General features: G+C 35.2%; 1 protein-coding gene across 1 annotated transcript in view; it reads right to left on the reverse strand.

The window, feature by feature from the left end:
* The window catches only part of galnt18a (UDP-N-acetyl-alpha-D-galactosamine:polypeptide N-acetylgalactosaminyltransferase 18a), a 53,965-nt gene that overhangs the window by 9,952 nt on the left and 29,356 nt on the right, over positions 1-14,657 (reverse strand). The window contains exons 4-9 of the mRNA XM_079859484.1: positions 14,217-14,400; positions 12,151-12,348; positions 11,305-11,419; positions 6,025-6,210; positions 2,782-2,919; positions 1,504-1,599 (exon numbers count right to left, since the gene is read on the reverse strand). Of these exons, the coding sequence (XP_079715610.1) occupies positions 1,504-1,599; positions 2,782-2,919; positions 6,025-6,210; positions 11,305-11,419; positions 12,151-12,348; positions 14,217-14,400 (917 nt within the window). The remainder of the gene's footprint in view (positions 1-1,503; positions 1,600-2,781; positions 2,920-6,024; positions 6,211-11,304; positions 11,420-12,150; positions 12,349-14,216; positions 14,401-14,657) is intronic.

Consider the following 14,657-nt stretch of genomic DNA (forward strand, 5'->3'; position numbering starts at 1 on the left):
GCAGGATATCATTTGTTGTGGAACCTGGTGGTGTAATACACTAGGAATATGAAGGGGAAAAAAACTAGACTGGATTGCCTCAAGCAGCCCAACTGCTCGAAAATTCATATTTCGGGCATCAGCACAAAATAATGAAGAGGTTTTATGCAATATAATGACTGTTTTATGGGTTGCAAAAAAAATTGACAGTCTACCACTGTGAAACACTGAGCTCAGTTGTAACGAGAAGATGGGAAAGCACAAGCCAAGATGCCGAAGCCAAATCTTAATAAAAGAGAAATCTTCATAGAGGAAATGACTCACATTTTCACCATGAATTAAACAACTGAAGTGTGCAGAGCCTTTGTACAGTACATGGGAATAAGGATGAATGTCTTTATATTTTCAGGCTTTTGATATCTCAATATTTATGTATTCCCTCTGAAATGGTTTAAGATATTATTTTTTTCAACAGCCGTTGTTGTCAAATAGATTCAACGTTTTTAACCCGAGAGCTAAAATACAGTGAAAAAAATGTGTACAAATGAATCAAGACATGTTTTCCACACTGTTTTCACTAAATAAACTGAAGGAAGAATCTTTTGAAATATTTATATGTAAATTTGGTAACACTTTAAGTTCCATTAATGTTAGCTAATGCACTAACTAACAATAAGTAATACATTTGTTGCAGTATTTATTATGTTAACATTAGTTAATAATAATTTTAGTTCATGTTAGTCCATTAAATAATATTAACAAATACAAATTTTGACCAAGATTAAAAAATGTTTTAGAAGTGTTTTTCATTGTTAATTCATGTGAACCTTATTGTAAAGTGTTCCTGAACATTTTAATGAACACTTTTTGATTCAAAGTTTCATTCGATTCATTGGAATGGACAGTTTTAACTGACCCACATAAATTAATTCTTTATTTTTGAAATCCGATAACCGATATATTGGCCGATAAATCTAAATCCAAATTTTTATATAAGTTTTGAGAGCCTGATTACAAAAACAAAAGTCTCAAGCACACATATAATGTTCTCATGTAGCCTATATGACTAGACTTGCACTGCACATGTAGCACTTAACTGTATTTTCCTTTTTGAAGTGATTCCAATCATATTTCAAGCAATTCAAAACCATCACGGAGAACAGCGCGCATCTGAAGTGTCTCAGCTGGAAGTAATAATACATTATTTCTTGGCTTTAAAATATCGACCAACTTTTCTTATCGGGCCGATAACGATAACATTAAAAATGAACATATACCGGCCGATACCGATATGGTCAACTTATGGTTACATTTCTAACACATTATTTCCTGTTCTGGATCTCTAGGCCAAAAATAAGATCTTAAAGATGTTTCATTTCACATACTGTGCTGACATAGTAAGTAACATGTAATGACAGAACAGGAGACTGATGGAGTCAGACATGAGCACTTATAAATGAATTACACACACTCTGAGGGCTGCAAAGTATGAAAGCCAGAAGGTGCAGTGGACTGGACACTAACCTGAGGCGTCAGGCCGTGGCAGATGTACAGGATGGGAATGTTGTCCGAGTCTGGACCTTGATCCACACACAGATCCGGCCTCAGGCTGTTCCTCAGCTACATGCGAACACACACACACACACACACAACAAAGATGAACTAAATGGACCGCAAAAACCGCAGAGGAAGAGATGAATTAAGATCACAAAAACCATCTTTCTTCCTCTGTCTGCTAATGGCAAATGTGTGTGAAAATGGCCTGGAGCTCAGATTCTTTTATCTTCACAATGGAGCTGTTAATTATGCTATTCCACAAAAGAACGCCAATTAGGAAAACCACTCCGTTGGCCTCGCATTGTGATAAATGATGAAACAGCAGGCCATGAGATAGAAATATAATACTCAGTACAAACTATTTCTATAAATCAATATTATGAGAAACAACGCCATCTATCAGATATAGTGATATCATGTCTCTAAGTGCTAATAAACTGCATTGTGTTGTGTCAAGCTAAATTAATAAATTTGACTATGTTTTTATATAATTATGCCGTCAGAACGGTAACCGAGTTTTACAGTTTAATTTGACATTATAAGCCTCGTGAAATGACAAGATGTCTCTTAGAAAAATAATTGAATGCTTATATTTATACAAATATCTACCCTATGTATTTGAATATAAAAAATTATGGTAATATTTTTGTAGATAATGTATAACCCCCATAAGATATAAAGATAAAATATTAGTGAGACTTGTCTTAAAGTAACTGTATTCTATTTTAATTATATGCAATGTTAAAGCTGTCACATGATCCTTCAGAAATCACTCTAATATTTTGATTTGCTGCTCAAGAAACATTTCTTATTATTATCAATGTTGAAAACAGCTGTGCTGCTTAATATTTTTGTGGAAACTTTTTTCTGGATTTTTTAATGAATTCAAAGTTCAAAAGAACAGCATTTATTTGAAATAGAAATCTTCTTTTATAAATGTTTTACTGTCACTTTTGATCAGTTAGAAACATCCTTGATAAAAGTATTAACTTCTTCAAAAACAAAATCTAATCAAAATATGCATTTTTGCGAATACAGCAAAGGTAAGTAGGAAACACAATTAAATGAATATATTCTAAAATTATAAATATAAAATGAAAATAAAAAAATAATGTATTTTTGTTGATGTGTTTAGAAAATTGCCATCATCTATTCATTGGGTAATATTTAAACATACAGTATATATGAGGGAAACAAATGACACCGGTTTTGATGACTACTATTAGAAAAGAAGTGGATACATACTACACCAAAAGCGATGGTGTCTGTGTAGGTTCTCATCTCAGAATAAATATTCTTCAGGAACCAGCTGAAGGGTTTACAGCGGAGTCTCTCTCTGAGAGCTTTTCGGTCTCTGATATCACCAATATCAATCCCTGAGTCCTGCACACACAAACACATGCAATCGTGAACATACAAGAATTCATTTATAGAGTTCAGAATCGAATTGCTGCTAGAACATGAACTCTCATGGATATCTATCTTCTCAGCCCTTCAGGTTCAGGCACTTATGCTAACTATGCTAACTTTAAGTGAAGTAATTCTATATGCAGCTGCATATCAATGCGTCATGTACAGCTCAGAAGTGAGAGCTCATTAAAAGGACTTAACGCCTACTCTAGTTTAAATTATTCACGGTCATTACATCTCAACCCATTACATCTTAACTCAAAATGACAAACCAGCATGTGTCCTTTAACATTCATCACATTCATGTGCTGATATAGAACTGTAAGCCACTCAAGGCTGTGTGTCTCAGAAAATCTGCCATGGTTAATGTGTGTTGTTAGGAGCACAGGCGCAGAGTGCCTAAATAATCCCCTTTAACCATAGTAAAAATCAAAGTAGTCTTTTCTTAGAAGAGGCCTTTTCTTTGAATAAAACAGTGACTAATGAAATATGATAAAAACAATGTGCAATGGATAATTACATTTAACTGCATGCTGCATATGGTTGTAAAGCAATTTATCATATTAATAATATACAGTAGTTTAAAAAAATCTGAAACTTCAAGTGGAAATTGTTCTTGCATTTTCCTATTTTATATACTACTATTCACAAGTAGCATTCACTACTATGCTATTTTTTACTTTTAATAAATGAATATATATATATATATATATATATATATATATATATATATATATATATATATATATATATATATATATATATATATATATATATATATATATATATATAATTATTAAATGCTGTTAATTGAAAAGTGCATATTGGTTTCCACAAAAATATGAACCAGCACAATGGTTTTCAACACTGATAATAATAAGAAATGTTTCTTGAGCAGCAAATCAGTGTATTAGAATCCTATTATGCTCTTTTACGAAGTCTTGATTTTGTTTTTGGGGTGTACTAGAATTTGTTTTCATGCTTGATTGTTCAAAAAATAAATTATTTTTCACATATTTTACATTATTACTGCTCCTCTCTCCCAAGTCTGGTTCGAACACATCGATTTCGATGAAGCCCCTCCTTCCGAAATGTGCTGTGATTGGTTAAATGGGCCAGTGTATTGTGATTGGCAGCACTTAGCGCGTGTGTTCGGGAAATGTCCCGCCCCTCCATGACTGCGAGATCTTCTCTAGTGTAAATATGAATAAGGATGGCGTCAATTTCAAACCAATTCAGACCCTGACAATGTTATCAAACAAGATGATCATGCAGAACAGATTTCATGCACAGACTTTGCAAGTACGGATTTCACAGGACGTATCAGAATGGAATGTTTTTTTAAATTTTCTTATACATTATAGATACAATGTTATCCACCATTTAATTGTGGTATTTGTCGGAAAAACAAAGGTAATACAAACAGTAATCGATTACAAAAGCTACAGAAAACAAGTTGTTCTCCTTAAAATGTGCAGCGCACAGATACACGTTGGGATTATAATGATCAGGAACAGTGTTTAAAATATGTTTTAAAAGATATTCAGGGCTTTGTCCCCTTTTTTGCATATTCCGTAGATGGGGATTATTTAAATGAGTAACATTGTGACTTTATAAGATCTGGAAAAAAACGCATTGTAGTCCAAACGAGTCATTCGTTGTAGTTCTTAAAGGGGGGGTACAATGGTGTTTCATGTATTCAGAGTTGTTTACAGTGTTAAAGATATGGATTCTCATGCTAAACATGGCCAAAGTTTTAAAAAAATATTTTGGACGAATAACGGAGAATTTCTGTGCCGAAAATCTTACTTCCGGGTTGGTACAAGTTTCGGCTGTTTTTTTTCGACCGTGGATCTAATGACGTAGACCAGAGTGGAACTCCTTATATGAGCATTTATCCCGGAAAAGCGCGGCCGCGCACACGTCGACCAGAGGAGAGCGAGACCGCGCACATCAACGCGCTTCAACAGGAAATCATCGGCAGCGCTGCATAGTGTCTCCAAAGTGTGTTTTTGGATGTGAGGGAAAGCTTCCCAAAGAACCCAGCGTTAGGAACAGTGGATGCAGATTGTTGTGTAGTTGTGTAGACTGTTTGTTCCCTGCATTTCGACGATGAATGTTTTATAAACAAAGCCCAGATCGACGGCTCTGGCTTCGCCCACACGGCCCGCCTCCAGACGCTCGGGTTTTTCCGGAAAGACTCGGTACAGCCTATCTTTCTTTTATAAATATAATAAAACTAAAGACTTTTTGGAGATATGAAGGATGCTATACTACTCTATAGGTACTCAAGATTAACAGGAGATTGAGTGAAAATGAGCATTTCACCCCCCCTTTAAAGGAACACTCCACCGTTTTTTTCATATTAAACTATGTTATTCCCTTAACTAAGACGAGTTGATGCATATCTCTCTCTTCTCAGTGCGTGCACTCAATCGCTCTGGCGTGCGGCGACACTTTGATAGCACTTAGCTTAGCCCAGTTCATTCATTAGGAACCAAGACAGAGATGAAGCTAGAAGCAACCAAACACCTCCACGTTTTCCCTATTTAAATACAGTTACACGAGTAGTCACACGACCAAGTATGGTGACACAAAATAAAACGTGGCACTTTTCTAAGCGGGTAAAAAGGATAACTATAATGTATGGCGGAATAGCACTTGGGAGCACTTCGACTCGGCGCAGTAAAAAGTCACGTTGGTTCTAATGACAGAAGTGAGAGGGAGAGGGGAGAGGATTTTTCAGGAGTGATGATATCACTCCTGATAGTTGAAGTGCTCCCAAGTGCTATTCCGCCATACATTATCCTTTTTACCCGCTTAGAAAAGCGCCACGTTTTATTTTGTGTCACCATACTTGGTATGTATCAACTCATCTTAGTTAAGGGAATAACATAGTTTAATATAAAAAAACGGTGGAGTGTTCTTGTACATTTTATATAATATGGTTTCTTTTAATTCCACACTTCTAAAAACTATTAGTTTATTTGATATTTATTTTATCAGTTTATTTTAAATCCCAGATTTTCAAATTCTTTAAACGTGGCCCATCCAGTCAACTATTCATAGGTTTAGTACCTGTTGTGGAACGTTCCAGGCCATGTAAACGTGGCTCTTGAACTCGTCCATCCAAACCTCGGCCACTCTCAGAGCGTTCCTGCGTACGTGAGTTGCCAGGTCCTCCGTGTAGGGCTTGTGGGCGCGCTCGATATGAGCTATTCTGGAACAGGGCATGACCTCCACACTTCCTCCGCACAGCCATACCTGATTACACACACATGAATGGAAGGACGAAGAAAAATTAGCTCTGTAAAATGCCCTTTAACATCCATTAGGCAGTCTACAAAAACAAATACGCCAAGTTCTTATGATTCATTATGTGAGTCCATTTTGCAGAATAGTCCAAATTACTGAAAAAAAACCCCACATAAATCAAACTCCACAAGGAACAAAAAGCACTTTTGTATTTAATTAAAAAATTTAAAAAGGGCTTTTAGAAAAAATAAGCTAAACAATACACTTCAAATCAAGGATGCTCATCTCCTACAATTATCATCTAAAGGTTACTCATTTCCACACAGCGGAGCTCTTTGTTCAAACTAAACTCACTAAACTGCTCTTCATTTAAAAAACAATATAGAGGCTTTCTATCGAAAAAAAACTTTGAAAGCTCAAACAGACCATTTAATTTGTTATAATTGAACACATTTCCCTGACATGCTACTGACATTGAGCAATATAACAGTGCAGTAACCGCCTGTTGTGTCAGTAAAGATGGGAGAAAAACCACAAACCGCTGCTGTTTTCCTGGAGTGCTTTCATATACAGTAATAAACATTTGTTCAATGATTTACCCTCAATGAGCGCATGTTATGCAGCTGAAAATGGAGAGTGGCAGCTTATTTGTGTGCGTTGGTTTGATTCCCTGTTTTTTTCCACCCACTGCACTCATGCAGAGCTTCTAAACCGGGAGCATCTCTCTGTGCTTTGTACATCTCTCTAGTAAATCTTCACTCGGGATTATATAGGCCACATGCCAGCATGCCGCACTTCATTCAGACATTCACACCCAAACACTTGCATTCAGGCCCGGTTTTGTGAAATATGAAGTGCAACATCTGGCTGGGACATATGGGTCGTTTCAGTGCAGCAAGCTATTTGAACACGTGTTGCGTATATTTAAATGCATCTAATTTGCATCAAACAAAAAGTTGGCTTATCAAGAGACCCTGGTGCCGTATTTTGAATATGACTATTTGTTTTAAAAGGAAGGGGAGGGGGGGGGTATCACATTTGCTCTGTCTGATCTGCTTGTTTGGCAGGCTTTTAACGCCAAGACTGATTGGGTGGGATTCAACAGGAAGTGGACAGATGTGTGTTGTTCCTATTTGCCAGGAGAATGATTTATATGCATAATCATTGACAACAATCCCAATGATCCATGACTGAGCCGTCTGTTCTCCCAAAGCATTAAAAAATAATTTCTCACATTTGCATACAATACCTGCTGCAGACGGAGATATTCAGACCGTAGACAGAGGCAAATTTTGAAAGCATGAAATGAGAATCAAACCGGCTTTATATTGTCTGGGAGACATTTAAGACTTGGTCTCTTTCTCAATTTTTTGTTACCAAGAGTGATCTAAAACGAAGAAGAAAAAAAGAAGCTAAAATGTATATTAAATATTCTTGTTTTATTCTTTTTTTAGACTAAAAATATAATAATTATTATTTTCAAAAATAATCAAAATCAACACTGGGTTAAAAACTGTACATAACTGATAACATTCATAATAATAATATTATTGTTTAAATAACAACAACAACAATAAAAATTAACACTAGGTGAAAAAAACTTATTTCATGATATAACCTATTCTCTGAAAAAAATTTTGTATTAATATAATAATAATAATAATAATAATAATAATAATAATACAATTAAAAACTTATAAAATCAACGCTGGGTTAAAAAACTTATTTCATTATATATTTTCCAGGAATTGTTTTAATAATAATAATTATATTGTTGTTTAAATCATCATCATCATCATCAGCAACAACAACACTGGGTGAAAACCTTATTTCATGGTAAATTCTATGAAAATATATTATATTATCTCTCTATCTCTATAAATTACAGAAACGTCTGTCTGTCTGTGTGTCTGTGTGTGTGTCTGTCTGTCTGTGTGTGTGTCTGTTAACCACATATCTCTCGAACCGTTAGTCCGATGGATTTCAAACTCGACAGGTGTCTCGCCACGGGCACGAGTAAGTGCAGTGCCAAGTTTGACGTTGTTTGGAAGAGAAATGCTAAAGATATCGTTAAATATATCATTTTTATAAGGTTGTGGTTTAAAAATAAACATTCTGACACTAGAGAGTTGTATCGGTCAAAGAAGCCCCAAGAAGGTTGTGGTTTAAAAATAAACATTCTGACAATCTGTCAGCTACACTGTTTACTTCTGAATATTATAGTTTGGTTCCAAAACGTGATAAATCCATTTTGATTAATTGGAGTAAAAATGTGTTTTCTTTACCAAGAAACCAACAATTACTAAAAACACACACAAAAACTGATTTTGCACGGGCACTTTGCACTGCTCCCTGAATCGACACGCTTATTCATTTGTGGATGTTAACTGAATCTGTAAGTCAGCTATGCTGTTTAATTCTGAAGATGATATTTCATTCTGGTGCGCTTAACGTTATCGCTACTGTGTAATAGTAGCCTATGCTATTCACCAACTAAACATATCCTATTCAATGCGTTCACAGTCTCTTTCACGGGCATCATTTGTAGTGGCCTATACACAAACTGTATTTGCTCAAGCATAGCGTTTTCTCGGAGTTCACTGTGTGCTTTCTACCATGCACAAATAAAAATGTCACTGAACTTTTGCTGTGTAATAGTAACAATGAGCACTCAAACACACCAAACCAACAATTACTAAAAACACACAAAAACTGATTTTGCACGGGTATTTTGCACTAGTTAATACAAAAATGATGATAATGTTTAAATAATAACAACAACACTGACAAAAATCAACACTGGGTGAAAAACTGTATATAACTGACATTTTTTTAAATAATAATAATAATAATCAAAAATAGTAAAATCAACACTGGGTTAAATAGCTTATTTCATATATTTTCTGAAAAATAAATATAATAATAATAACAATAATGTTTAAATAATAGTAATAATAATCATCATCATCACTGGGTGAAAAAAATGTCATGATATAGAAAATATTATATTATTAATATAATAATAATAATAATAATCATTTATATATATTTTTTAAGGACATTTAGATATTTTGTAACTGAAAAAAAAAAATATATTAAGAAAATATTTTTTTGTTGCATATTTTCATGATGCATGAATAATGAAATTACCTTGTACTGTATGTGTTCAACGCTCCTCTACCTTGACTGAATTAACCACCAATAAACATGTCACCCAAGGGACATTATTGACAAAGTCATTACTCATTACCTGGAACAAAACTGACATGCTGTGGCAACAGATTGCAAATAAAACTATGCTGACGTCTAACATGATCAAAGACAGTATTCATTCTCCATCACTGATAAACAGAGCCCTTTAGCGAGGGCTAAGAATAGAAGAGCACAGATGAGTTGACCTTTTATTGAGTGTGCACCCTCTTCCAAAGCGCAAAATAACTCCCGTCAACACAATGTCAATGAGGGTCAGCAAAACAGGACATTTTCCTCCAGCGTGAGTTTGACTGACAGGGTGAAAAAAAAGGTAACATCTTCATCTTCAGAATCATTGTGTTCTTAATCATAAGATTATTTCTTCTTCATTTAAGCATAAAATAAAAACTTTAGAGTTGTATTCTTAAAACAAAAAAATGTACCAATGTTATAAGAAAAATAGACATAACTCAAGTTAACCATACATTTCCTAATTTGTAAGTCGCTTTGGATAAAAGCATTTTCTAAATTAATAAATGTAAATATATTTAAAGTTTTAAAAATCAAATTCAAGATGCTTCTCAATTAATTTTATCTTGTATTTTATGTATTTAGGCAAGAGGCTTCTCAATTAATTTGATCATGTTTTTAGGTATTTTCACTGTAAAACAAGATAAAAATACAGATTAGAAATGAATTTGCAGTGTATAAAGCATCTGTTGATCTAAATAGACTAAAAATGCAAGTCCCACATTAAAAAAACACAAATTTTGTAATTTTTGTAATTGAAAATTTTAATTTATTGTTTTAAGAATTTAAACTAAATAATTTTCTAAATAATAGATTTTCAGATTTTAATGAAAGATTACCAGATTTACCAGGGAAAGATTTTTTTGTGAATTGACTAGCATGGATGAATTGTTCACTACAACTAGTAATGTGAGCTAACAAAGTAAATAAAGTAATAATAATACATTCAGTTTTTAGGTATTTTCGCTATAAAACATGACAAAAATATTGATTTAAATGAATTTTTTGCAGTCCATATAGCATTTGTTGATCTAAACAGAATAAAAACGCAACTGAATGACAATGAAAATTCATCTCAGTATCAGTCCTTTTGGGAAAGTCTGCAGGATTGCAACATTTGTGCGATGTTGCATTTGGAGATTCGGAGGCACAAAGGAGCTTAAAAGATGAGAGTGAGGAATTAGGTTGTAGATACACAGCTGTATGACCAGATGTTGAGAGCCATTATCCGAATCCCGCCGCACAAATGGTGCCTGCGTCTTCCTGAGACATTTCCATTTCCTCTCTGCTCATTGAGGCCCTTAGTGATGAAACCAGGGAAAAAAAAAACATTCATACTAGATGTCTGTGCGTGTAATGGGGTGGTTTGATCCGCTCTGTATTGTGAAGGTGCACCCCGCGTGGACTGATTGCAACTTTGCTAGGCCAAATCACAGTAAGAGCAAGTGGCTGAGTGTCCGCTGGCGAGCTCCATTCACACCCTGGGCTTGGATTCTGGCTGCGGAGGCAAATTACAGTGCCGCTGGGTTTGATGGGAGTCGGCAGAGGTCTCAATGGGACTCTGTACATGTGTAATACTGAGAGGTTAGGACCCCGCCAGTTTGGAGCAAAACGCCTGTATGGCAGGTTATCATTAGCAAGCTGCAGAGAGCTCCACTTTAATTGTGTGTGATGATACACACTAGGGCTGCACAATGTTGGAAAAAACATTTCTCGCACACAGACACACACCAGAGGCTGCAAACCCCCACATATTCATCTGCCCTCAAAGAACAACCCGTATCAAGCATCTTTTCATCAAATGAAACAGCATTATTCATTGGCATGCGTCTACTTGTCTACTCAAACTCCAGACATCCCGGCAGTCTGAATAGCTCTTACCCTGATCCCCAGCTCCACGTTTTCCCCTCCATAAACTTCCATCCCTTCATCCAGCAGACCAATCTCCTCAAAATACTCCCTATCGACTACAAAGCAACCGATCAGGGCGGGACTCCTGCAGAGAGAGGAGATGCACACGGCAACAGTGAACTCAAATGAGTTATGAAAACATATTTTACTACATTAAGGTTATATAGTCATTTGGAATTGGCCATTAAAAGTCACCATTTAACAGAAAACAGGTTGTTAAGAGGGCAAGGAGAGTGATTTAAAAAAAATGAGTGCTGTCAAATCGATTAATCGTGATTAATCGCATCTAACATAAAAGTTGTTTACATTATGTATAAATGTATATATATATTGTATAAATGTCTGTGTGTGGAAACTCAAGTCGGAATGTCCGATTCGCTGTCAAATGATTTTTAAGAATTCAGTCAAAACAAAAAAAAGTTAATTAATCCATTTTAAACTTACTTATGAGTTTGAATCAGATTGACTCAGCAAGTGAATCAGAGCCATTACTGAGTGACTCCTTCACTGAACTATGAGCCAGTTTGTGGTTATGTTTTAATGGAAATGAACCAGGAACCATTTGATATATATTCAAATCTGATAATCTAGTAATCTAAAAAAGCATTCAGATTATATTTTACAAAATGTACTGGTTACTGATTAGCATACACTGTATGGTAACCTAAACAGTAATTCTGTAATTTGTCAAAAAAAGGTCCTAAATGATTTTTTTAGTTTAAAGGCCTGTCTTAAAACAAAAACTAGTTATATATAGATCAGAACCTGTCTTTGTAGAACCATTGAGCTGACACTGATTGTATCTTGCTTGAATACCTGATTGGTGCAGTTTGATTCTTCTGTATCCACCAGGATTTGGGAGGGTTTAGATAGCGACACCAAAGCTCCCAGTCGAATCCTTGAGCCGAGAGGGGATATTCTTCGATCTCAAACGTGTCGTATTTGATGTTGTCGAATGATGGCGAGATGACCCGGGTTCTGTCCTCTTTGATTCTGTGAAGGATTGGTTCAGCCCTTAGATCAATAGAAATAGAACATGCTTTAAGTTCAAGGGCAGTAAGTTTTTGATGGATCTATCTAATTTTGTCTCTTGGAGCTCCGAAATCGTAGAATACAACGTTTAATGAAGCCCCTTTAATGCCACTGAAACTGAAAGGTGATTTCACACTTGATTATTAAAGCTGATTGTAGTTTCCAGAACCCATCGATCTAAAACTTAAAATGTCATTGTCGGAGATAATGGTACTTTAAAAGACCATCTCAAAAGTTGTGAAGACAGGCATTAGTGCTACATTTGGACTCGGAAAATAGCCTCAGGCAAGGTAAAAGCTGTACTATCCACTCTATAAAAACCACATTGAACCCCAGAGAAACTTCCAGATGGATCCATGGACTGATGGAACGCAGCATGAATTTCGAGCAGGAATAAGCTGACATCCATAAGATGCATTTTGGACGCTATCTAAGCCCTTTAAGAGGGTTTTTTTCGACATGTTTCACTGAGAATAATTAACAGGTATGTGAGTTGACAGCTGTGCCTAGAACAGTAATTGCAGTAGACAGGCACTTCTGCTAATATTCCTGGCCTCACACCCACAGGGAACTCACACCGCACAGGAAGAACAGCATTTCCATCCACATTCTGTTGGTCTCCATCTACATTTGAACAGTTACACTGACTTAACGTGATTTGTTAAGCAAGCAATTATTTGAATTCACTCGTATTGGGGGGTCAGAAGAGCAATGAGGGTCACAAGTTACGACGCTCTATACAAACAATGATCCAAAACAACATTATGCAGAAGGCCTTTTCACACCAAATCTGAATTCTCAGCATGAAAATGCCTGCACGACTAGATTTTAAATTAAACTGCATGTCTATGAATTTCCTTGCAGTAATAGTTTTTTTTGTAGGAGAATAGATTGATTTTCTATTTGTTTGAATGCCAAACAGAGAATGGCATTCTCAGAGAAAACTGTGCAAATAGTTTTGTTGCAAAACTTTATGAATATTTTGTACTTTCATGCTGTTTAGTCATATCAGACTGGGTACAAACAGGCTGTGACAGAAAACTGGACGGGAAAATTAGATTTATTCAGAACCTTTGGACCTCTTTCATGAAACGCATGCAAATTGTTCAGTGTAAATTGTTCCTAAAGCCATTGTTACATATATTGCCTTGATCGATTCAATGTGGCAATTTCCATAAGAATGGTTTTATGAAAAATTTTCACTGATTGGAATTTTGTTTAGCATTTTTGTTCATAGCCCACATCCTACTAAAACTCTGCCATCATTTAGTATAATAAAAATGAATATGTACCAACAGTATCATTAAAATATTTACATCAAGAAAAATGTGATCATAATATGCTAAGTAACAATGTTTGGTCATGTTTTGGTCTAAATCAGTTTTACTGAACCATTTTGATCAGCAGATAAAACTATATAAGGAAATTTAAATTTAAATACTTTAAAAATCAAATCTTTCAATTCAGTCATACTACTTTTATTTCATAAGTGGTGATAAAATTACACCTGATCCGTTAACCAAGATAAAATTGTAAGTCAGTGACAGTTGGTGTAAAATTTTAACCAACAACCTGGAGATAAAATAATTAAAAAAAAGTATATATATATATATATATATATATATATATATATATATATATATATATATATATATATATATATATTTTTTTTTTTTATATCATTTTATCTCCAGGTTGTTGGTGTGTATATATATATATAATATTTAACATGTAAATTGTTTATAACTTTTATATTATATGAACTCTCAATCATATTTTGAATATGATAAAGTTAAAAAAAATTGTCTCAGTTCTGGCAGAAAATAACTTAAAAATCAAGTTTCACTGACCATCCGATGTTGAACTCCACGTGAGCATCAAACAGGGCCACGATGGGGGCGGTCGCAGCTCTCCAGCCACTGACCCGAGAGCGAATCAAGCCCTCCTGTTTCTCATGCCGAACCACTTTGATGAAGTCGGGACGCTGCTGGTTGGTCTCATCCACAAACCTCTGCAGGTTTTCCGACAGTTCAGCTTTGAGTCAATGGAAGGGAAAGAGGGATTAGTTGAAAAACCTGCAATATAAACACTCATACCTGCGGTTTACTAAATCACCCTTGTGGCCTCTGAGAAGGTTTCAGTACTCGCGAGAAATGAAGCGGGAAGACCCTAGTGACACCTGCACCTGACTTTATTACATTCTAATCAAAATTCGTTTATATAGACTCCCCCCTCGACCTCTCAGGGAATTATGAACATGTACTGAAGCGCTGCAAACATCAGACACTAAT

The sequence above is a fragment of the Squalius cephalus genome, assembly GCF_949319135.1.
Source record: "Squalius cephalus genome assembly, chromosome: 23".
Lineage (NCBI taxonomy): Eukaryota > Metazoa > Chordata > Actinopteri > Cypriniformes > Leuciscidae > Squalius > Squalius cephalus.